Genomic DNA, 26,183 nt, shown 5'->3' on the forward strand with positions numbered 1-26,183 from the left:
CAGGCGCGGACAGGCGCAGACGGGCTTGCCTCTGGTGCGCCCGCTGCGCGGACGCGCACCGCCAGCCATTAAGAAGGGAGGGGGGAGGGAGGAGCAGCTGGGAGGCGAGAGGCGGGAGGCGGGAGGGAGCGGTGAATGGGGGCGCGAGGGAGTGGGGCCGCGGGGAGGCAGCGGCATGGAGAAAATGGCAAGGGGGAGCGCACAAGGGGTGAAAAACAGGAAAAACAAGGCACAATAACAAAAGTAAGGCACAAGTCAAAAACAGTCACAAAATACGATAAATGGCACAAAATACAATCGGAATACAGCAATCAGAAGGGGCACAAATGGGAGCAAGAGCGCAAGGAGGCAAGGCGCTGAAAAGTGGAAAAACACTTACAGATACGGCGAAAAGCAGCAGAGAGCACACGGGTCTAGCGAAGCTTACCAGAGCCCACTAGACACCAGGGATGAGGCGCAGGAGGATGCCTGCGGGTGGAGGAGGGCCTCGAACACGCTAGCAGCAGCGTGGGCGGGGGTCAGGGGCACGAGACAGCAAGGTGGTGCTGCGGACGTGGGGGCGAGCTCTAGACCAAAACAGGTCAGAGGTCGCTCACTTGCGACGCACAGCGCCAGCCATTAAGAAGGGAGGGGGGAAGGAGGAGCAGCTGGGAGGTGGGAGGGAGCGGCGAATGGGGGCGCGAGGGGGGTGGGGCCGCGGGGAGGCAGCGGCAGGGAGAAAACGGCAAGGGGAGCGCACAAGGGGCGAAAACCAGGAAAAACAAGGCACAATAACAAAAGTAAGGCACTAGTCAAAAACAGTCACAAAATACGATAAATGGCACAAAATACAATCGGAATACAGCAATTTAGAAGGGGCACAAATGGGGGAAAGAGCGCAAGGAGGCAAGGCGCTGAAAAGTGGAAAAACACTTACAGATACGGCGAAAAGCAGCAGAGAGCACACGGGTCTAGCGAAGCTTACCAGAGCCCACTAGACACCAGGGATGAGGAGCAGGAGGATGCCTGCGGGTGGAGGAGGGCCTCGAACACGCTAGCAGCAGCGTGGGCGGGGGTCAGGGGCACGAGACAGCAAGGTGGTGCTGCGGACGTGGGGGGCGAGCTCTAGACCAAAAACAGGTCAGAGGTCGCTCACTCGCGACGCGCAGCGCCACCCATTAAGAAGGGAGGGGGGAGGGAGGAGCAGCTGGGAGGCGGGAGGAGGGAGGGAGCGGCGAATGGGGGCGCGAGGGGGGCGGGGCAGCGGGGAGGCAGCGGCAGGGAGAAAACGGCAAGGGGGAGCGCACAAGGGGCGAAAACCAGGAAAAACAAGGCACAATAACAAAAGTAAGGCACAAGTCAAAAACAGTCACAAAATACGATAAATTGCACAAAATACAATCGGAATACAGCAATCAGAAGGGGCACAAATGGGGGCAAGAGCGCAAGGAGGCAAGGTGCTGAAAAGTGGAAAAACACTTACAGATACGGCGAAAAGCGGCAGAGAGCACACGGGTCTAGCGAAGCTTACCAGAGCCCACTAGACACCAGGGATGAGGCGCAGGAGGATGCCTGCGGGTGGAGGAGGGCCTCGAACACGCTAGCAGCAGCATGGGCGGGGGTCAGGGGCACGAGACAGCAAGGTGGTGCTGCGGACGTGGGGGAGAGCTCTAGACCAAAAACAGGTCAGAGGTCGCTCACTCGCGACGCGCAGCGCCAGCCATTAAGAAGGGAGGGGGGAAGGAGGAGCAGCTGGGAGGTGGGAGGGAGCGGCGAATGGGGGCGCGAGGCGGGCGGGCCGCGGGGAGGCAGCGGCAGGGAGAAAACGGCAAGGGGGAGCGCACAAGGGGCGAAAACCAGGAAAAACAAGGCACAATAACAAAAGTAAGGCACAAGTCAAAAACAGTCACAAAATACGATAAATGGCACAAAATACAATCGGAATACAGCAATCAGAAGGGGCACAAATGAGGGCAAGAGCGCAAGGAGGCAAGGTGCTGAAAAGTGGAAAAACACTTACAGATACAACGAAAAGCGGCAGAGAGCACACAGGTCTAGCGAAGCTTACAAGAGCCCACTAGACACCAGGGATGAGGTGCAGGAGGATGCCTGCGGGTGGAGGAGGGCCTCGAACACGCTAGCAGCAGCGTGGGCGGGGGTCAGGGGCACGAGACAGCAAGGTGGTGCTGCGGACGTGGGGGGCGAGCTCTAGACCAAAAACAGGTCAGAGGTCGCTCACTCGCGACGCGCAGCGCCAGCCATTAAGAAGGGAGGGGGGAGGGAGGAGCAGCTGGGAGGTGGGAGGGAGCGGCGAATGGGGGCGCGAGGGGGGCGGGCCGCGGGGAGGCAGCAGCAGGGAGAAAACGGCAAGGGGGAGCGCACAAGGGGCGAAAACCAGGAAAAACAAGGCACAATAACAAAAGTAAGGCACAAGTCAAAAACAGTCACAAAATACGATAAATGGCACAAAATACAATCGGAATACAGCAATCAGAAGGGGCACAAATGGGGGCAAGAGCGCAAGGAGGCAAGGTGCTGAAAAGTGGAAAAACACTTACAGATACGACGAAAAGCGGCAGAGAGCACACGGGTCTAGCGAAGCTTACAAGAGCCCACTAGACACCAGGGATGAGGCGCAGGAGGATGCCTGCGGGTGGAGGAGGGCCTCGAACACGCTAGCAGCAGCGTGTCTTGGCAAGTGTCTCTGGCTTCTGTCTGGATCGTAGGGAACGTTTGTGGGGTGGTTCACCTTCTGCAGGGGCAGGGGTGCTAGTGGCCTATGAGTCCTGTGGCGGGGCCTCCTGGCCACTAGCGGCAGCGGAGGTGGAAGGCTGTTCAGATGTCTGGCTAGTAGCAGGGGCCCCTGGTGTGAGACTGCCTCCCTCATAATGTTGGCCATGTCTGCCAGCACCCCTGCAATGGAGATCAGGGTGTTGTTGATGGCCTGCAAGTCCTCCCTGATCCCCTGGTACTGTCCCTCCTGCAACCGCCTGTTTTCCTGCACATTGTCCAGGATCTGGCCCATTGTGTCCTGGGAATGTTGATAAGCTCCCTGGATCTCTGCGAGTGCCTCCTGGAGAGTTGGTTCCCTGGGCCTGTCCTCCCTCTGGCGCACAGCAGTCCTCCCAGTTTCCCTGTTAGTCTGTGCCTCTGTCCCCTGAACCGTGTGCCCACTGCCACTGACTCCAGGTCCCTGATTGTCTTGTGGGCGAGGTGCCTGGGGTCCCTGTAGAGGTGGACACACTGCTGATTGATGTGTTCTGGGGACAGAGGTATGGGTACGCTGGGTGGGTGCTGCGGTGGTGTTTCCTGATGGGGAAGGTGTGTGACTGGGCCTGGGTAACCGGTTGTCCAGAGGTCCCTGATGGGCAAGGTAGGTCATCCAGATCCTGAAGACCAGAGTTGCTATCATCACTGTGGGCCTCTTCAGTTGAGGGACTGGACATTGCTGGCACCTCCTCTCCGGTGTCATTGGCTGGGGTACCTGTGGGGATATAAATGATGTTTTATGGTTTCTGTGTCTGACATATTGTACATCTGTGGCTTCCCCTCTTTGGTTGGATTTGCCCTGGCAGCTTTCACTTGTGTATGTTAGTGTATGCTGGGATAGTTAATTCTCTATAGTGTGCATGCTTTAGTGGTGAGTGTCCCTGCAGGGCTGTGAGTGGTGTCCATGCATTGGTACAGCATGCAGGGCTTGGCATTGGGATGAGTGAGATGTGAAGGTGGGGTGTGTGGGAAGTGGTGGAATTATGGGAGTGAGGGTGAGGGTATGTGATGGCATGCAGGTATGGGGGTGATAATAATAGAGAGTTAACTTACCAGAGTCTAGTCCTCCTCCGACTCCGGCCAGGCTCTCATGATGCAGTATTGCCAAGACTTGCTCCTCCTATGCTGTGAGTTGTGGGGGAGGAGGTGGGGGTCCACCGACAGTCCTCTAGATCGCGAGCTGGTGTCTTGCTGCTACGGAACGTACCTTCCCCCGTAGGTCGTTCCACCTCTTCCTGATGCCATCCCTAGTTCTTGGGTGCTGTCCCACAGTGTTGACCCTGTCCACGATTCTCCACCATATCCCCATCTTCCTTGCAATGGACATCTGCTGCACCTGTGCTCCAAACAGCTGTGGCTCTACCCTGACAGTTTCCTCCACCATGACCCTTAGCTCCTCCTCTGTGAAACAGGGGTGTCTTTGTGGTGCCATGGGTATTCTGTGAGGTGTGTTGGGTAATGTGTTGGGGTGTGTGATGTGTAGTGAATGAGTGGTGCATAGGTGTGAATAGTGGTGGCTCTAATTGTGTAAGTGGTCTTGGTGTCAATCTCCTGCCAGTAATTGATGTTTGTAAAGGGTTATGGGTAATATGGATGTGCGTTTTATAGTGGTTTGTGGGTGGGGTGTGTGTATGGGTGTCAGGTGTGTGTTGTTTGAATTGTCCAATGTGGTGCTGTTTTATATATGGGTGTCCATTGTGAGTGCTGAGGTATGTACCACCAATGGTTTACCACCGTTGAATGTCCGCCGTGGTGATTCGTGGGTCATAATGTGGTAGGCGTAGTTCTGTTGGCGTAACGGTGTGGGTTTTGATACCGCCAGTTTATCACTGACCTTTGATGTGGCAGATTTGTGTATGTGGCTGAAAATTGACGGATTGGTGTGTGTGTGTCATAATATGGTGAACGGATATCTGTCACGGAGGCAGTAAGTTGGCGGCTGTCAGCGTGGCGGTAAGTGGGATTTACTGCCAATGTCATAATGAGGGCCTAAGTTAATTGAGGAGAAGGTCAGCTTCTTTTAGCCTAACTTGCTGCACCTATCTATCTGCAGAGTGAACCATACCCAAAACGCTCTGGCCCATCCTCCTAAAACAATTGACATTGCATCATTATGAACTTTGCACTTGAACTCAAAAGAGATGCACATTACAGCACTATTATGGTAATAGTAGACCTATTGACCAAACTTGGTCATTTCATGCAGTTGAACAAAATCAAACATTCTGGAACTTTGCAAGACTGTTGCTGTGATTCCTTGGTAAAATATGTATCATGTAATACCTGAACATATAGCCACGGATAAAGGTTCACAATTTGCCACCAATGTATCTTACCCAGGGTTAAATAATGGCGCTAAGCAAGCTTAATGCCATTATTTGGGTCCACCTCCCACCTGTGCATCATTTTAGCATGGGGAGATAAATATGGGGCTATGGGGATAGCACAATTTTTTAGATGGGAATGCCTCCCTTTTATCTCGTTGACGCAAGGTGGGTTCACACATCCAAGAAATGGCATTAACTCCAATATTTTGACGATAGACATGTCTAGCGTCAAAATATGAATATGGAGTTAAGTTTGTGCCGCATTTGCATAAAAAAAATATATGCCCCCAAGTATGGCAGGTTTTTGGGAGGGAAGAGGATGTCAAGTCAGATTAATTCTCTGCGCTAGACCTGTATTAGGTGGCTGGATGGTAAAACAGTGGTGCTATTGCCAGAAATACACTGTAGAAGGTGTTTCAGTGTTGCCTTTTTGCCTGAGGTCACCTCTGCTCACAACAACTTAAAAGGTAATGGATGCCTGTCCGAAGGCACACATCCAATCCAGAAGTCAGGATATAACATACATCAAATTTGGGTATCAGGCAACAATAATGCATTTTGATCTGGAAGTCTGTTTAGGAGCATCTTCATACGCTGCAAGTTGTTTATTAGATATATTTCAGTCTAACATTTTCATTGTGATTTCCAGATTCACATAGAATATCATAGCAGGTGAACTTCATCTTGGCTATATTTTTCCACAAGTGCTGTTAGTAATAAGCTGGGAGCCTTGAAAATAGCATTTGTGGTGAAAGAGAGTATATGCTCAATGGGCAATGATTTTCGTAGCCAATATAGAAAACAACTCACAGTTCACTATAAGAAAGACAATGCTACATAGTATTTCTTCAGTATCAGTCAGATGAGCAGATCTTATTCTTTGGCCACAAAAACCCTTAATCTGTATGTGTCAAAGCAAATTTTACCTTGTGCTTATTTAGAATAAATATGGAGACTGAACTCATGCACTTCTTGTTTTTGAAAGGTGAAGCCTTTCACATAGTGGTACAGGTGCAAATTCTGTGGGTGCTTTGGAAGAGAGGCTTACACATATTGTGCTTACGTGTTTCCTGAAATGTGTTTTGCCAGATTGTAAGAGATGAAGTACAATGTTTATACTGAGATGGTGACATCCATGTTCAAACTAGTTTCTCAACCAAGAGGAGCCCAACTACAAGGGTTTAAAGTTCAGATACTACTGAGCACAGAATCCACTGGGTCATGAATCAGTGGGCTCTGTCTTGCAAATTACTTCCTCTTTTCATACTGTCTTATACCCCTTTGTTTAATAGTGATTGAAAGGGAATTCAAGTCTCACTGCAACAATCACACACTCAACACAACAAATTGAGATGTTGTATCATAAGGGACTTATTAAGAAATCTTGGAATTGTGTTTCTGTTCATGATACTGCTATTGGAAGGATGAAGACAAGTAATATATATGATTAAAGACAAATAGATAAAGAGTTGTAAAACCATGAAGAACCAGGACTGACCAATGAACAATCCCTACTTTGTCTAATCCCAATGGGTCAAGACCTGCCTTCAGTTCTACTGCAAGGAATTGCTCCCAAACTTTGCAGTTACTGAAGCGAGAAAGCTACTGTATGACAGTACTGGTTTGGTATATTGTGGGGTAAAAGAAGCAATAAAAAAATACATTCCCACACAAAAAGTAAACTAAAAAGAAAGGCCCATTGGAGTTCTGAGGAACTTGCTAAATGGGTTATCTCCTGGTGCAGTTACGGAACCTTGCGCTACATGTTGACCACCGAGAATTACTGTCTGATCAGTGTCTTTTATATTCCAGCTTTGGAATGGGTGAATACAAAGCACCGGACCTTTATTGGGTGTTTTATGAGCATGTACTGGAGCATTGGGTTCATGCTTCTGCCTTTGGTGGCGTACCTGATCCGGGACTGGCGCTGGCTTCTTGTTGCTGTAACGTCTCCCTATATTTTGGGAATCATCAGCATATGGTGAGTGAATAGCGCCGTAGCAGGACTACATTTGTTTTATAGATACCTTGCATATTCAGGACTGCAATCCCAGACAGGACTCTTCCAGCAGAACTAAATAGAAGCTTACGTCCACTATACCTCTTATGTTTTCTTAGCTTTTAACAGTGGTATCCCAGACACACCCAGTCAATGCATCTCAGTGAGATGAATGTGGTCTCTCGTACTTTTTACGTGCTGTTATCTTGACAATTGTGCCCAGATCTATGACTTTTGTACCCATTGATACATCACAACTTCACATGCCAAAAGTCTTGTCAACATTGTCTCTGTCAAATTTCTCATGAACTTCCACAATCTCCATAATATCTTGTCCTCTTCAATCTAACTCTCTTCCTGTACTAGTCTTTCTCCTAAATATTTTTTCTCTCAAGATCTGAAACTGCAGTAATAGATACACACATACAAACACACACTTTATTTCTTCACTCCTTCAAACTAATCAGTCTGTAATGTTCAAAGGATAAAGTTTATTCCAACACAACAACTTTTGTCTGTTGGACCTAGCCCTTTTTACAGGGTCATCCCCAAACATTTTACCTCCTTTCTCCTATTTTTTTCTGACCAGTTTTTGTTGGTTTTAGGGCTCTGTGTACTTTACCAGTGCTAAAGTGCACATGCTCTCTGTGTAAATTGTATTGGTGATTGGTTTATCCCTGATTAGAATATTTGATTTACTAGTAAATCCCTAGTAAAGTGCACTAGAGGTGCCCAGGGCCTGCAACTCAAATGCTACTAGTGGGCCTGCAGCACTGGTTGTGCCATCCCCATAAGTAGCCCTGCAAACATAGCTCAGACCTGCCACTGCAGTGTTTGTGTGTGCAGTTTTTACCTGCCAATTTGACCTCACAAGTGTACCCACTTGCCAGGCCCAAATCGTCCCTTTTTATACATGTAAGCCACCCCTAAGGTAGGCCCTAAGTAGCCCCATGGGTGGGGTGCAGTGTGTGTTAAAGGTGGGACGTGTGCTGATGTGTTTTACATGTCCTAACAGTGAAATACCGCCAAATTTGGTTGTCCCCATTGCAAGACCTATCTCTCTCGTAGGTTAACATGGGGACTGCCTTTAAATATCTTATAAGTACAGTTTCTCTTTGAGAACAGATAGAGTTTTGGGGTTTGGGGTCTCTGAACTCACAATTTAAAAATACATATTTTGGTGAAGTTGGTTTTTAAATAATCAGTTTGAAAATGCCACTTTTAGAAAATTGAGATATTCTTGTTTAAACCATTTTGTGATTCTGCCTGCTTGTGTATTCCCTCTCTGCATCAGACTGACAGTTGGGCTGCTTTTGAATCTCCACTAGACAGTGACACAAAAGGAGCTGGGGCGTAGTCTGCATACCCCGATAGGCCACTAGAGTGGAGGGAGGAGTGGTCACTTACACCTGAAAGAGCCATGCCTGCCCTCACACAATGCAGTCTCCAACCCCCTGGTGTGTGTCTGAGGCCAGGCCTGGGCAAGGCAGGATCTTTTAAACAAGAGACTTTCCTTTGAAGTTTGCCTACTTCAAAGGCAGAAAGGGGTATAAGTAGTAGACCCAAACCCCCAGATTTTTAGATTACTTCTGGAACCAAGAGGAACCTCTGCCAAGTAGAAGAGCGGAAGAGCAGAAGAGCTGGAGGAGGAGTACTGCCCCTTCGCCTGTAACTGTGCTTTGCTGGCTTGGCCTGCAGTTGCTGCTTCTGCCTGAATGAGGACAAAGACTGGACTTTGTGCTATATTCCGGCTTGTGAAGTGTCTCCAAGGGCTTGGACTGAGCTTGTCTCCTGTTCTGAAGTCTCACGGCCATCAAAGACTTCCTCTGCCACACTTGTACTCTCTTGAGAATCCTGCCCTGCCAAGTGATGCCCTAGCCAGTCCTTGAGCCCTTCAAAGGTGAAGCTGGTAGAGCAAGGAATTAAACCCACCTACAGGAAGCCGTGTAGGGAACATTTCAATGCACTACCTGCAGAGCGGTTGTAAAAGCGACACGCCACCCACCTTGTGGCTGAAATCGATGCATCACCTGCATCACAGCTGGAGAAATTAAGCAACACCCGCTTGCAGCGGTTTTTCTATCAGCATGAAGCCGCATTTCTCACGCATTGTCACTGGGCGTCAAAGTTATTGCGATCCTGTGTGGATTCGAGGTACCCCATCCGGAAATTGAAGCATCACTTTCTTGTTTCCTAATGCCTAAACTATCTCAGGTACAAAAAGAAATTACTCCATCAAGATATGAAACATCTCATTCAACCCAATAATGTGATTACAGGAACTTCATGCAGCTGATTCTCTAGCTTTTCTTCAAAAACGTATCAACCTAGAACTCCATTCACATTATAATCCTGAATTACAAATAGTCTCTATTCATCTAAAAGTTCCATCCATTTGGCCCTATAATAAGGGGAAATAAAGACAATAACTCGACAATTTTTTTTTAGAAAATATTGCATAAATACTCAATTAAGAATCAAACTATTGCCTGATAAACTAGCCCAGTTTTTAAGTTCTTACATATTATCTGTGCATTAATAGAATAAGCTCCTTATCCGACCAGACAATAATAAATTAAGCCTTTTTATTCCTGTTTCAAATTGCCCACCTAAGGCAATGCAGGAGGTCTTACCCCAGAAGTGATTCCACACTGTTTCCAGACACTGTCTCAGACCTGAACAGTTTCTTAACTGACAAATGTAAACACCTCAATATCTATATTCCATTGTGATTCAAATAAACTTAAACTAAAACAGTAGGGTTGTCCTCGTGATACAAATATCAATAAATCAAAAAATACAGCTAAAGCAGAATAGTCGATATATGAACCCTTTCCCTCATGGGTTTCGTGGTACAGTTATATTTCCTCTGTACTAAATCTCAATTGAATACTCTATGGCTTAAAGTGATCCACGGTATAATGCTTTGTCCAACTGGAATAGTTGGTGCTCACCCCCTAGAATAATTTCTTTCCACTTCCTCGGGCATTGAGCATCAAATGAATCCTGTAACAGCTGCCCAAAGGGCTAGGAAAAAACACAATGGGGCATATTTAAGAGCCTCTAGCCCCATTCTAATGCCACTTTAGTGTCATTTTTTTTACTCTAATGTGGCGTTGGAGGACAAAAACGCCACGCCATATTTACAAAGTGGTGCAATGCATGCATTGCTCCACTTTGGAATCCTTTGCGCTACATTATTCCTGAGCCAGGCATAACGTATCCAAAGGGGCATTTCCCCCATTAGGAATGCCAAAACAATGGCTCAAAGAAATCTAAAAGATCATTTTGTCGGTACTTTTAATGCCTGCTCAGAGGAGGCATTAAAAGGAGGCTCCCATTGGTTACAATTGGCCTCTGGGTGCTTTGCAGGATTAGGGTCAAAAAATGTTTACGTTAATCCTGCAAAGTGCCGGACTAGCGTCAGAAATTCTGACGCTAGTCCCCGAACTACCTCCATGGTGCGCCATATTTTAAATACGCTGTACACATGGTGGCATTAAGGGGTGCTAAGGTGTGCAATACAAGTGGGTGTAGCACCACTTTTCCTAAATGTGCCCCAATATGCCTTCTGAAATGCGGATGTCATTTGAATAGAAAAGTCCAAATTTGTTGAGAACATGCATTATGGTTTCAGTATGTGTCCAGTCCAGTGCTTGCCGCCTATGGGCTGCCAAAGTCGCCACTCTCTGTGCAGAGAGAAGGCACCCAGCAGTCCAGCTACTGGAGTTTAATCAGTGCAACATGTGCCTGTATATTGTTCACTCTCAAGCACCTGTGTCATTGGCAAGGTATGGCATCTGCATCACTGCAATTAGATGAGAACAGCATTCTGTTTGTTCCTTCCTTGGTGAATGGTGACATTCAGTGCAGAGGTTTGCCGCATTCTGCAAGTCACAACCTTTTGTTACCACCACTTTATAAATTTGCAATAATAGTTTTGTTTTGGATGGGAAAGGGGTGCAAGAATTGTCAGCCTTTACCAAAAAGCATTTGCAATGCATTAGGTCTCGCATTAGCAAGAGTTAGAGCTGGTGGAGTTATACATGACAATCTTGCCTTTGGGATCTTATAAGTATTGAGCCATGCAGCATGTTAAACCTTTATCAGAAATAAACTGTGTTTGTGCATTCCTTCCTACACTTGGCATTAGACTGTAATGGTCAGAACATCCCCTAGAGGGCACCACAATAAAAATAGCATTTGGAAGAAACATGGTCATGTAATTATTGCCAAAGGATGTACATTTAAAGAGCATGCACACATTGCGCAGCCTGTACAATGGCCTATGCACAATGCCCAAGTAAAGTCTTCTTGGATGAAGCGAGCAGGGCTGGACAATGGAGGAGTGAAGGCATCAAGGTCGCAGTGTTAGCTTGAGCGCAGGATGGGCGGTACATGGTCAGTGCAATGGGAGTGCTGCCGGCGAACAGTACAGAGTGAGAGGTGCAGCTGGAGTGCTCCAGTGCAACTTTGTGATATGATCTCTTGTCAAAGCCTGTGCCCTGCAAATGATATCAACTACTCGCAACTAATCCAAATTCACTCTCTTTTGTTCAGCATTTTGTTACCGCACAGAGATGCTATAGTATGTGGAATGCCCATAGGAGTCTTAAAGTAATGTAAATAGAATGTTTAAGCTGTATATAAAGTGTATTGTAGGAAAGTACCATCTTTCTTGGCATGCTACCTCCAATTTTACATGTATGACAGTATGTTTTTGCCTGTCTCACTGGGATCCTGCAAGCCAAGACCCCGGTGCTCATAGTTTGTGGCCTGAATGTGTGTACCTATGTAGTGCCTAACTGTGTCACTGAGGCACTGCTAATCAGAACCTCAGTGCTCATGCTCTCTCTGCCTTTGAATTTATCACTATAGGCTAGTGACTACATTTACCAATTTCGATTGGCACACTGGAACACCCTTATAATTCCCTAGTATATGGTACCTAGGTACCCAGGGTATTGGGGTTCCAGGAGATCCCTATGGGCTGCAGCATTTCTTTTGCCACCGATAGGAAGCTCGGACAAACCTTTACACAGGACTGCCACTGCAGCCTGCATGAAATAACGAACACTTATTTCACAGCCATTTTCACTGCACTTAAGTAACTTATAAGTCACCTATATGTCTAACCTTCACTTGCTAAAGGTTAGGTGGAAATTTACTAAGTGTGAGGGCACCCCTGCACTAGCCAAGGTGCCCCCACATAGTTCAGGGCCATTTCCCCAGACTTTGTGAGTGCGAGGACACCATTACACTCGTGCACTACATATAGGTCAATACCTATATGTAGCTTCACAAAGGTAACTCAGAATATGGCCATGTAACATGCCTAAGATCATGGAATTGTCCCCCCATTCCAAATCTGGTATTGGGGAGCCAATTCCATGCATCCTGGGGGCTCCACTATGGACCCCCAGTAATGCCAAACCAGCTCTCTGAGGTTTTCTCTGCAGCTACAGCTGCTGCCATCCCGCAGACAGGGTTCTGCCCTCCTGGTGTCTGGGCAGCCCAGGCCCAGGAAGGCAGAACAAAGCATTTCCTCTGGGAGCAGGGTGTTACACCCTCTCTCTATGGAAATAGGTGTTAAAGGCTGGGGAGGGGTAGCCTCTCCCAGCCTCTGGAAATGCTTTGAAGGGCACAGATGATGCCCTCCTTGCATAAGCCAGTCTACACCGGTTTAGGGAACCCTCAGTCCCTGTTCTGGCGTGAAACTGGATAAAGGAAAGGGGAGTGACCACTCCCCTGTCCATCACCACCCCAGGGGTGGTGCCCGGAGCTCCTCCAGTGTGTAACAGACCTCTGCCATCTTGTTTCCAGAGGTGTGAGGGCACTCTGGAGGCCTCTGAGTGACCAGTGCCAGCAGGTGACGTCAGAGACCTCCTCTGATAGCTACATACCTGACTAGGTGGCCAATCCTCCTCTGAGGGTTATTTAGGGTCTCTCCTGGGGGCTTTTCCTCAGATTATGACTTGCAAGAATCCAGAAGGACTCCTTGGCACTTCTCTCTTCGACTTCTGCCAAGGATCAACCACTGACTGCTCATGGACGCCTGCAAAACTGCAACAAAGTAGCCAGAAGACTAGCAGCGACATTGTAGCGCCTAATCCTGCCGGCTTTCTCGACTGTTTCCTGGTAGTATATGCTCTGGAGGCTGCCTGCCTTCACCCTGCACTGGAAGCAACAAAGAAATCTCCAGTGGGTTGACGGAATCTTCCCCCTGCTTCAGCAGGCACCAAACTTCAGCTTCACCGGTACGCTGGGTACCCTCTCATCCTGATGTCGCGTAAGCTCTCATTATCCTAATGAGACTACTGGATCTTTGGGTAGCAGGGTCGTTCTCAGTGTGGGGGACTAAGTCTAACCCACGGAGAAGGACCCTTGTCACCCTCAATCCGGTTTTGCTCCAGCTAACTAGTAGTGCCTCATCTCTGACAAAGGGAAGGGATGATTGGGCAGCCGAGTGCATGGCATCTTAGAGCTTCTCAGGGAAGTCGTGGTCATTCAGATCCCAACCAATTCTCTCATACCAAGTGTGGTCTCATATACAAATGACAGTGGCAGTTTAAGTTTTACAGATTGATTTAATAAAACAACTGCATTTTAGATAACAATGCTTGTATAACCAGAACCACACCACACAGTAGGATTGAAATAGTAAATGTATCCAGTGTAAAATGATTTAAGAATGTATTTGCTGTATTATTCCTTTCCAAATAAAAAAAAAAAAAAGGATTTAAATAGTAACGAGGAGAGTGAAACATAGAAATAACGCTATCATAGTGTTACCAGATTACGTTCTCTCTTCTAAGTTCTATTTTGAGCACAGCATGTTAAGCTCTATGCCTGCCTTTCAGATTCCCCGGGAGGACATCAACCCTCAAACCTGAGCAAAGGCCTGTGATCTGGATCAGCATCTGCAACAGGGCAGTCAGCGTCTCGTTGTCGTTCTCTGGTCGGAATCTCCCTCTTACGTGTACTAGGACTAGGAAGTGTTTTTATAACTAGCACGCCGGTGTTCTAAGAAGCGTCCATACGTAAGAATGTGTGCTTTCTACGAACCCTAAAGACTAAACTCCTACCACGTCTATCGGCAATGTACCAGACTGTATCCTTGACTGAAGCACAGAGCGAGCAAGAATGTATTGTTTGAGAACTCCGGGGCTGAAGTAGGCTAAACAGCGTGATAGAAGAAAATAAAACAAGACTGTGAAACTGGTTATTGAAAAATAACAGTGCGAGGCTAAATAAAATGCATCTAGAACAAAGTGCACAGAGGCCTAATGCTTTAAGCAAACATGCAAAGGCTATATTTAAAATGGCTACACTACACTGACGAGCGTGGCCTCTGGAACACAGGTGGTGGACCCAAGTGACCCAGACGGTCCAGTGGTCCAACTGTCTGAATTTGGAGGAGGTAAGTCCTTGCCTCCCCTCCCCAGACAGTAATCCTATGCACTGTGTGATCTGCATCTACAAGGGTTTCTGTTCACATTTCCAAGAAATGCTGCATGCACAGCTGTGCCTTGGTCCCCAGCACTCCGTCCTGCGATGCTCAGCTCCCTTACTTGATCTCCGGTGTCGTGGGACCTCTCTTTGCAGTGTTGAGATGACCTCCATGTTCAGATTTCTTGAACCCATGTTCAAAGACTTCTGTGGGTGCTTCCTTCCTGTCCGAGGGCTCTCTACGTTGTTGAGGGCCCCCTCTGTCTCCTCTCCCAAGTGGCGACATCCTGGTTCTTCCTGGACCCAGGCAGCACCCTTTTTCTCCAACCGTGACTCTTGCAGCTAGCAAGGCATGTTTGTGGTATTTTGCCAAGGAAACAACTCTGCATCCTCCAGCACGCAGTGGGACATCTTCTGCACACTTCCTACCTCCTGTCGTTGTTGCAAAACCTGCAGCTTCTTCCAACAGGAGGCACCTTCATCTAGGGTTTAGTGTGCTCCTGCCCCCCCAGACACTTTAGCGACTCTTGGACTTGGTCCCCTTCTTTTGCAGGAGTTCAGGTCCAGGAATCCGTCTTCAGTGCTTTGCAGTCTGGGCCCAAATTAGGCCCCCCTATGCCACTTAAAAAAATAAATAAAAATACTTACCTCAACTTATCTGTACTTACCTGGGATGGGTCCCCCCCATCCATGGGTGTCCTCCTGGGGAGGGCAAGGGTGGCAAGGGGTGTCCTTGGGGGCAGGGAAGGGCACCTCTGGACTCCTTCCATGTTCATAGACCATGGAAGTGAGCCCACAGGTCCCTTAACACCTGCCCTGACCCAGGCGTTATAAAACGGTGCACATCAGGCTGTGCGCCGTTTTTTAAGGCCTGCCCCCTCCTGTTCGTCAAAATGATGCTGGAGTATAAATAAGGTGCACAGGCCTTAAAGTCATTTTTTAGGCGGGAACTCCTATCTTGCATGTCATTAACGCAAGGCTGTTTCTCGCATCCAAATAATGACTCACACAGAGGAATTTTGACGTCCGTGGGGTCGGGCAGCAAAGTTTAAATATGGGGCAAGGTTTGCGCCGAATGTGCTTCAAAAATGTTTACGCACATTCGGCGCAAACTGAGTATAAATATGCCCCTTAGTGTTTTCTTATACTCCCATTGACCCTCTACACACTACACTAGCCTAGGGGTCCATTTGTGATTTGCATTCCACTTTCTTAGTATATGGTTTGTGTTGCCCCTAGGCCTATTGCATCCTATTGTATTCTACAGTGTTTGCACTACTTTCTGACTGTTTTACTTACCTGATTTGGTTAGTTGTGTATATTTTGTGTATGTTACTTACCTCCTAAAGGAGTATATACTCTGAGATATTTTTGGCACATTGTCACTAAAATAAAGTACCTTTATTTTTAGTAACGATGAGTATTGTCTTTCTTATGATATAGTACCTATATGATATAAGTGGTATTGCATGAGCTTTGCATGTCTCCTAGTTCAGCCTTGGCTGCTCTGCTATAGCTACCTCTATCAGCCTTAGCTGCTAGAACACTACTACACTCTATTAATAAGGGATAACTGGACCTGGCATAAGGTGTAAGTACCATTGGTACCCACTACAAGCCAGGCCAGCCTCCTACATGTATATATCCTAGTTCATATATATGGTACCGATGCCTTAAGCTACCCTTAGGCATAAAAAGGAAAATAATTCAGACAGCTTAACCTTTTGAGTGGCAGAACCAGGAGTGGTGGGATTCAAGGTATGATATATTTGCTAATGTGGCTGTTCTGGTGGGATGGTTTTTGGGTGACCCACACACTCCTAGGTTTGTCAGTCTTGCAAATAATTTTGGAAGTGCATGCTGGATTACTCTTGGCTTTAAAAGGTGGGAATGGGGAAGGAACATTCCCGTATTTATTTTGCGTGCAAAGGCAAATGCATTCACCACAAAAAACAACATTTTACTGCTTTAGGTTATAATGTTCAGCCTTCCAGTGCATTTAACGCAGCATTTTACGTTCAGATTTTTATCACGTGTGTAAATGTTTTGCAAGGTAGTATGAGAGGCCCAAATATCCTAGATTTCAAACAGAACTCCAGGAATCCTCGGTGGATACTGTTTCAAAATAGTAGTAAGCCAATTGTGTTTTAATTATGCACTTGGAACTTTGTAAATCATACCCTCCCCATTCTCAAAACAAAAATGAAATTTAGTTTTATGATTCTCTGGCCACACAGCAGGGTGCCTTTTTAACTATTTTTTGTTTTCATTGCAAACAATACATTTACTAAAAATCGCCCCGGGGTACAAGGACTCCTGAAATGATTGCTAATTAATTTGTGCTTGTTAGCATTCAGCGCTCTCCTACAGATTCACAACTGTCTCCACTCAGGAACTGGTGACAAACGCCATGTCTGGGTTCCCGTTCATTGCCGCTGCTTTTGTAGTGCCTCGAAGACAAAATGTAGCCCTACATGGATATTTGCTGTAAAGTGCAGAACACAGAAATGGCATGTTGCTGAATCTGCAACAAAAAGTGAGCTATGTAAACCCCAGCACGACCGTGCTGCGTTTTTGTTTCTTTTCATTTGTGTGGCAAGAAAAGTCCAGTTAGGAGTTTACAACGCTATTAGCTCTAACTCGAGCAAATGCGAGACCCGTTGAAATGTCTGATGTGGAGAGAAATAAGTGCCGGGCCTAAAACAAAAGCGACGGTATTCCCGATCGGCAACCACCCGCTCAAAGTAAGCACAGGAGTTAATGCTGCAAGTAGAATACAGCCACTCAATATGAGAGCGCATTTTCTTCCAGTTCCATCAGCTCTCATAAACACATGGATTGTGTTTTACTGATCAGCGCACACGGGGATGAAAGCAATAAGCTTTACAGCTCAACTCGCATAAACACATGGGTCGTGTTTTACCGTGACCTTTTAAAAATATGTACGAGAAACGGAATCATGTTTACACAACATAAAAAAACTGTGAGGGGAGAGCAAGCTGGCCCTGGAAAAGCCCCCCACTGATTTTATTATGTTTGCAAAGGGAGCTAGTGGGGAGGAGGGACTGAACAAACACCCACAGTGTTGAAGTGAAACAGGCAAATGCTAAAAAAAAGTCCCTTACAGAACAGATAAACAGGACATAGCGTAATTACACAGTTCTTTGTGCTGCTCCCAAAGTGAAAAAAAGCAGGACAAAGAGGCAGAACTGGCCAGTATACAGCAGTCCGAACGCTAACGCTCGACCTAAAAAGATGAGCGTGACTCTGTATATTGTCCCCTGCTGCAGATGAAGCGCAGGGTTCCTGGTAACCACGCCGCACAGCGCCCAAATAGGATTAGAGTAAACATTGTGAAACATTTACGAAAAACCCGCAGATAATCTTCCCCTGGATGCCAATAGTTCTACGCACTCATTGAAACCGTAACCCCACATTAAAGAAATGAAGACGGTCCACTGGAGATTTTAGCTACCACTTTCCTACCGATGTGGACTGATCTGCAGCGTGGAGTAAGCTAACTGTAAAACTATTGAGTCCGAGTTGACGGAAAGGCCATAATTGTGTTTTATCCGCATTATTAGAACATCCTGAAAGCATCAGGGGACGGGTTTCCCAGTGAGTTTTTGCAGCATCAGCTCTCCCACTGTGCAGGGAGAACCACTTGAATGTATAAGGTTCATTTACAGGATGCCAACCTTTGTGGAAACAGGAATGCCCCGCAAAACATTATGGGGTGAATTTCCCAGTTAATATTTTAGTATCAGCTCTCCCGCTGTGCAGAGAGAGACACGTTTAGGATTTAATACCTTCCGATTGATTTCACGCTCCATGAAGCAACAAAAAAAAGAAAATGAACAGCAAAAACACACACATAAAACACAACATTTTCTGATTGTGTAAAGTAATGAACAAGAAAACGCAAACTCAGAAAACTAACCAGGCATGAGAACACAAGTGCTTACACTCAGAGCCAAAGCAGGAAACAATTAACAAAAAGAGTTCCCCCAAACAACAGAAAAACATTCCAGGCGTAATTAAAATGCACTTGGCCGGTGCTCCTCAGCCAAGTACAGGAAGTGACGTATCAGATATCAAACCAGTCAGGAGTCAGCAAAACAAGAGCGACACTGCCTTCAACCTATAGTGAGCGGTAGGCAGCGGCAGGCAGGAGCAAAGTCCTATACTGATCCCAACAGGTCTCTAAGCTCGACCTAAAAAGGGAATTTTGTTGTTGCCAAGCAACATAAGATGGGAGGGGCACACAGTTATTTTCTCCTTTCCGAACAGTGATAAAAGAACCCGAACACACTCATGTGTGAATTATCAACTTATAAAAAAAGAGTGTTTAAAAATCTGTACTCCCTGGGAAAAATATGCACATTTTTGTACGTGTATAACCTGTACAATCTGTGCTAACAAGTCTTCTTTACAATCTAAGAAGTGTCACATTGTTCAAATCTCTGTTTGCTGTCCAAATCGTGCTTTACAAAGAATAGCACCAAACACCAATGTGATCCTTGTGTACTTTGTCAAGAATGCAGTGAGAGGTAAAGGAAAGAGTCTTTGTCCCAGAATCACATAAAAATGGTGCACTGCTGCGACAAAATTGGCAGCGCTGTGCTGTGCCACTTTTGAAATGCAGGGATGTGTCATATTTACAGAAATTTGGAGCACCCCTGTGTTTCCCCCTGTGCTCAATTTAGCTGCCGGCACCAACACAGGCATTCTTGCATCATAGTGCAAGGGTGTGAAGTACTGGGTTTTTCAGAACCCAGTGGTGCCAGGGAACACCCCCTAAGACTTCGAGTCCTTCCTGTTTCAGACTACAGAAACACAGAGTCTTCTTGGTGAAGTCAAAGATCTTGTTTATTGGCTGCAGCCAGTAACAGGTATCCTCGAAGTACAACACGGTGTATATTCTCAGGAGACTGCTCCTCTTGCAAAGCTAACCTTCTCTTTTATACAAAATATTATGCTTTAGGCAAACATTCTTATTTTACAGTTGACCATTCACATATTTTCACTACAAAGAAATAGCAGGGTTAATGATGACAAGTCATATTTCAGTTTGTCCGGCCCTCAATCAATTACCCGGCAAGGCTCAGTACTTTCATCAGATATCGACGGGCCCCCAATATAAACAGGCACCTCCTCCTTGTAAAGCAAGTCATAAAGAAAGAAACAGGGACAGGTGTGTGTAAGATTAGGCATGGTTTGTGTGTGATTAAAGGTTTTATGATGTGTTGTGCCTTGATACTAATCTCATTCGGCCACTGGGAAAGAAAACTGGCAAACAGGTTTGGCTTCAGGCAGTGGAGTCAGCTTGCCCAGGTCACAGAGGAGTCAGCAAAGATGTACGTGTCCTTCAGACTCGTTTTCGGCATTAGTCATTGGCCTATGTGAGGACAATCACAAAATGGCTGTCGTTTAAATGGAACCTCAGAGTTTCAGGACGGAAACTCTGATATTCGGGTGACTTCGTCACCTGAATATGAATACAATGCTTGTGCATACTATTCTAATCATTCTCGGTCTGCTGATACCAAAATCGTTGTGATACGACGATGTTTATAACACGGGTCCAGAATTTTTCAGTACCACAGACCCTCCTTTTGCCCTTACATAGGCAATAACCCATACTCACGCTAATCTGAGTCCAGGTCAATATTCATAAAGTTGTTGAGATGTTGCTGTAGCATCATCCTATTACTTAGCTCGTCTTTTGATACAGGTTTCCTTACACACGATGTAGCACAGAGGCCACATATTACAGGAGCACAATGTACACACAAACAGGACAGGAAAAGAATGGCTAAGATTATCCCAATGACTACCAGAGTCTTCCATCCCCAGGCGGATATCAGCTCCCAGAACCACCCCATCAATGACCAATCTCCTTTATCCACGTGAATAGATTCGGAGATCTTATGCAGTTTGTAAATGGCCTGATAGACTGTTGGAGCGTTATCTGGGATGAAAACACAACAACTTGATTGGATCACTTTACATACCCCACCTCGGTCTGCAAGTATGACGTCTAATGCGACCCTGTTCTGAAGAGTCATAAGGCGATCCGACTGGAGCTCAGCAGTCAAATTACCAAGGGCACCGGCGGTTTCAACTACCGTGGATTCAACCACCCTTGTCAATTGCCTTATGTTCCTGCTGTTAACCATAGGACCCCAAAACGGCAGAAAACCCTTTACGAAATCTCCAAATTCTTGTCCTGTAGTGTCTTCTTTACTTATGACACCTCTAACTAAGCGTGTCTTATGGTAATCTGCTGCGGCCGTGTAGGTGGGAGGTAACAGGAACGAAACAAAACATGTGCCTGAGAAGTCAGGGGGCAACCATGTATAGGCTCTATTATGGCAGATGAAATAGGTACCCTTAGCTGCTAATAACGAAGGAGAAGTCTGAGACGCAAAAACATATGGTTCAGTGCAGATACTTTTCCCTAACTGAGCTCTGGGATTTTTGCCATTACCTTGCAGACATAGGTGACCCTGATGGGGTACAATCCAAATCGGGGAGGATCTCTTTGCTCGCTGGTTTCCACTCAGAGTAACTCCATATCCTGTTATGTTCCATCCAATATATGCTAGTGTCTCATCTCTCGGGATAGTCTCATAGGAAATATCTTCCCTAATCATATCTACTATACCCTTAGCTAGAGCACTATTCTTAGGATTATCTTTCACAGAACGTAGGGGGTTGGCTTCATACGCGTATATGAACACCGTTCTATATGCCCACACAGAACCATTATGGCTGAAAGGTAGGACCAGATAAGGGATACCTTTATCAGTAGTATGAGGCATAAGACCACACACCCAACAGTTAGTTGTGTTCACTACTAATTGGTGTTGGTGTAGAAGCTGAATGAATGAATTGTTGACAAATTCTAATCTTCTGGCAGACTCGTGTTCAGGCAGGGGGTGAAAAGAATGCGAGGAAACAGTAGAAGGAGGTATGGGCTGTGTAATGGGTGCAAATGTCACTTGAAAAGAGAATAAAACATATCCTATTAAAAACGTCATTACACTGAGCAACATGAAAATACATAATATCAAAAATCGTTTCTTTGTCATTATTATAGACATTCTGGCTTTAAAATCCATCTGTTTGGCAGGTCTCTCATTCTTGAAAAACTCCATCCTCTCTAATTGCTGCTCGCGGTGGTAGGGTGTTCTATGCTAGGGAATGCTTCTGTCAGTCCAGGGCAACTCCCTTAGACCGACCAGAACTGTCGACCTAACGTCTTCAGCTGCACTCCAAAGACTTGGACAACCACGACCCTACAGCTGAACCCGGATGGCGGTTCGAAAAGAAAAAAACAAAAATAAGAAAAGTTTCTCAGATGAGAGAGCCGCACTTTAAAAAAAAATAGCAAAGGAACGGGAAAATAATTATTTGTCCTTAGTTCTTGGTCTCAAATTATAACGGCTTTTTCCAGGTACTGTCTGGTTCTGGAACAAGAGTTCAGGCTCTGTAGTGCTCAATCGAATTGACGGTGGCACAGCTTCTTGCAAATTATTGTCACTTTCTCGTTCAGAAATTGTTCCTTTTACACGTGCATTGCTAAATGGCAAAAAACGAGGCACAGTCTCAGTCTCAGAGTCAGCGATCCCCTCCTGGACCCACCGGTCATACGGTAGAGGAAAAGGGACCCTCTTGCAGTGTACGCCGTGGATCCAGTTCTTTTTCCCTTCCACTCGAACAGCTGATCTTGTTGAGAGAAGGACGAGGTGGGGGCCAGTCCAACGGGGCTGGTCATTCTTTGTCCACTGGAAGTTCTTGACCAGCACCCATGATCCAGGATCGATAAGATGTCCTGGAGCTTCAGAGACCTGAGGCAGAGTATCGTGAACCTGTTGGTGTAGAACACGCAATTTAGCCGTCAATTCATACAAATAATCAAGCAGTACAGGGTGTTCGATCTCACTGAATTTTGTTGGTCTTGGCACTCCCCATATGTTGGCCGGGCGGCCGAACACAATTTCATAGGGACTACGTCCCACTCGCGAATGCACAATCATTCTTGTTGATAGGAGTGCTAAAGGCAGAGCGTCAGGCCATTTAAGACCAGAGCTCGCTTGTATCTTTGCCAACTTCAGTTTTAGCGTGCCATTATAGCACTCTACTAGTCCAGCTGATTGGGGGTGATATGCAGCGTGGAATTTTTGCTGGATACCTAGCCCCTCACATACTTTTTTCATCACTCGACCCACAAATTCACTCCCATTATCACTCCAGACCATTCTCGGCATTCCAAACCTAGGGAAGAATTCTTTGGCAAGGGCTTTAGCTGTGGATATGGCAGTGTTGTCTTTTAAGGGATATGCTTCTACCCATCTTGAAAAGGCACAAACAACAACGAGTACATATTTCAGATTGTTGCACCTTTCCATGTGGATGAAATCTAGCTGCAAAACCTCGAACGGATACGTTGGAGGCGTAAAATGACCAGCTGGAGTTGGGGTTCCCCTACCAGGATTGTATTTCAGACACACCATGCAATTCTTGACCACATTCTCTGCACATTTAGGAATTCCAGCATTTTGCCATACTGGAGCCAACAACTTACAAATCCCTTTCACACTGATATGGGCCATTCCATGAGCCATTGTCACCACTGCAAGCACATACGCATCGGGTAACAACCATCGCTGATGTTCTGACAAGTCAATCCAACAACTATTTTCATCCAATTTACCCGTACTTTCTTTCCACACATTCAACTCTTTCTCTGAAGCTTCAGCTTGAAGAGACTTCACACCCTCTATCGTATCTTCACACATTCCAACGTCACCAACCCACCTTGCGGGGCCTGCAACATACATTCGATTCATCACATCTTTTGCTGTTTCTTTTGCGATTTCGTCAGCAAATGCATTGCTACGACCGACATCATCAGTAACCTTCTTGTGTGCACTGCATTTCACAATCGCAACTTGTAATGGCAAGGTCAGTGACTCAAGAAGCTCATTCACCAACTGACCATGCTGAATTTTAGTTCCATGCGAAGTCAGGAACCCACGTTCTTTCCACAATCGTCCAAAACTATGGGCCACACCAAACGCATACTGGCTGTCAGTATATATGGTCACTTTCATTCCTTTCGATAACGCACATGCTCTCGTAAGTGCAATCAGCTCTGCTGCTTGAGCTGAATTATGTGGTATACGTGCAGCTTCAACAATCGTATGTAAAGTTGTGACAGCATATGCTGCAGTCGTATCACCATTCGGAAGCTTGAAGCATGAACCATCCACCCTTAAGGTACCATCACACTTTACAAGAGGAGTATCTTTAAGATCTACTCTCCCTTTCGTTTCTTCTTCTGTCCTAAGAAAACAATCATGTTGTTCAACATCATCTGTTTCTACTGAAATTGGCAATAACGTGGCTGGATTCAACGTATTGCACCTCTTTATGTGCACATGACTCGCTAACAGTGTCAACTCGTAACCTGACAATCGAGCACTAGTTAAATGCTGTGTCTTGGTCCTGTTTAACAACGTGTCCACTGCATGTGGAACCATCACAATCAACATATTATTCATCACTAACCCAGCAGACTGTCGAATAGAAACAGCTGCTGACGCTGTGGCTCTCAAGCAACTCGGCAATGCTTTAGCTACCCGATCCAAAGTCGACGAAAAATATGCGCATGGGCGCTGCTTGTCTCCAAAAGACTGTGTCAGCACTGAAAATGCACAACCCTCTCTCTCATGGACATACAGTGTAAAGGGCTTACTGTAGTCGGGGGTACCCAACACAGGAGCTGAACATAAGGCATTACGCAATTCGGAAAAACTTTTCTGACAATCTTCAGACCACGGAACAGGATTCGGTGTATCTTTATAGGTCAATGCTACCAAAGGTTTGTCCAGCAAAGACAAATTCAGTATCCATTGTCTGCAGTATGATGTAATGCCCAAGAAAGCACATACTTCTCTCTGTGTCCTTGGCACACTCAATTTTGCAATTGCCTGAATTCTTTCTGAGGTCAGTTTCCTTTCCTCCTTCGATAAGAGATGACCTAAGTAGGTCACTTCTTGTCGACAATATTGCAGTTTTGAAAGGGACACTTTGTGATGTAAATCAGACAAATGACGCATCAACAACAAGGTGACTTCTTTACAAATCTCTTCAGTATCTGTAGCGACTAGCAAATCATCAATGTCCTGAATAAGGGTAGCGCCGTCAGGTAAAACAATTGCATCAAGCTGTGTTTTTAAAGCCTGACTATATATTGATGGACTTTCACAGTAGCCTTGAGGAGCGCGTTTGAAGCGGAAACTTCGGCCTCCTAAACTGAAGCCAAAAATATCCCTGCTCTCCTCGGCAATCGGGATGCTGAAGAAAGCATTCTTTAAGTCAATCACCGAGAACCAGGTGGCGGAAGCTGGAATCATAGTTAATATGGCAGTGATATCAGGAACAACTGGAAACTGTGGCACAACTAACTTATTTACCTCTCTAAGATCAATCACAAACCTGTAAACAGGTGGCTTAGAGGGGTCAGTACGTTTCAAAACAGGCAGAACAGGACTATTACAAACGTTGCCTCTTGTCTCTTCAATTACATCTTTTTCAATTAAATCATAAATGATCGCTAGCAACGCCTTTTCACCTTCACTAGAGATCTTGTATTGTTGAATGCGTGGTAATTTAACATTGACTTTCAATGGCACAACATAAGGCGGTATTTCCAAAAGACCCACATCATTAGGACCAGTAGCCCAAATGATATCAGGAAGAAACGACAATTCGGTCGGAAGTTTATCCTTCGACAAATACATTGCAGAGACCATTTTCCTACCCAGTGTAAGTTGTACTCCCGAAGGAGAACAATATAATGTCGCATACAATCTTTTCAACAAATCAAATCCTAACAAGTTTTCACCACAACCTGTCGTCAGAATAAGGGGTGCTTCCAATTCACAAGGTCCAACAGAAAGGGACATAGGACTAGAAATCGGGTTCCTAACCGGGGCGCCAGAAAAACCTACTGTTAGACCTGACAGCCTTAGGGTAGTCACCCCTAACTTTTTGCCTGCCTCCCTCCATTTTTTTGGACACTGTTTTTGCTGGTTTATAGACTCTGCGCACTTTACCACTGCTAACCAGTGCTAAAGTGCATATGCTCTCTCCCTTAAAACATGGTAACCTGGAATCCTACCTGATTGGACTATTAATTTACTTATAAGTCCCTAGTAAGGTGCACTTTATGTGCATAGGGCTGGTAAATTAAATGCTACTAGTGGGCCTGCAGCACTGGTTGTGCCACCCACTTAAGTAGCCCCTTTTTCCTTGTCTCAGGCCTGCCATTGCAAGGCCTGTGTGTGCAGTTTCACTGCCACCTCGACTTGGCATTTAAAAGTACTTGCCAAGCCTAGAACTCCCCTTTTTCTACATATAAGTCACCCTTAAGGTGTGCCCTAGGTAACCCCTAGGGCAGGGTGCTGTGTAGGTAAAAGGCAGGACATGTACCTGTGTAGTTATATGTCCTGGTAGTGTAAAAACTCCTAAATTCGTTTTCACACTACTGAGAGGCCTGCTTCCTTCATAGGCTAACATTAGGGCTGCCCTCATACACTGTTGAAGTGGCAGCTGCTGATCTGAAAGGAGCAGGGAGGTCATATTTAGTA

At 46.0% G+C, this 26,183-nt stretch overlaps 1 protein-coding gene across 1 annotated transcript in view; it reads left to right on the plus strand.

Annotated features, from left to right (window-relative positions):
- The window catches only part of LOC138296884 (solute carrier family 22 member 7-like), a 363,385-nt gene that overhangs the window by 227,765 nt on the left and 109,437 nt on the right, over positions 1-26,183 (plus strand). The window contains exon 5 of the mRNA XM_069236377.1: positions 6,888-7,056. Coding sequence (XP_069092478.1) covers positions 6,888-7,056 — 169 coding nt within the window. The remainder of the gene's footprint in view (positions 1-6,887; positions 7,057-26,183) is intronic.

Source organism: Pleurodeles waltl, chromosome 5 (genome assembly GCF_031143425.1).
Source record: "Pleurodeles waltl isolate 20211129_DDA chromosome 5, aPleWal1.hap1.20221129, whole genome shotgun sequence".
Lineage (NCBI taxonomy): Eukaryota > Metazoa > Chordata > Amphibia > Caudata > Salamandridae > Pleurodeles > Pleurodeles waltl.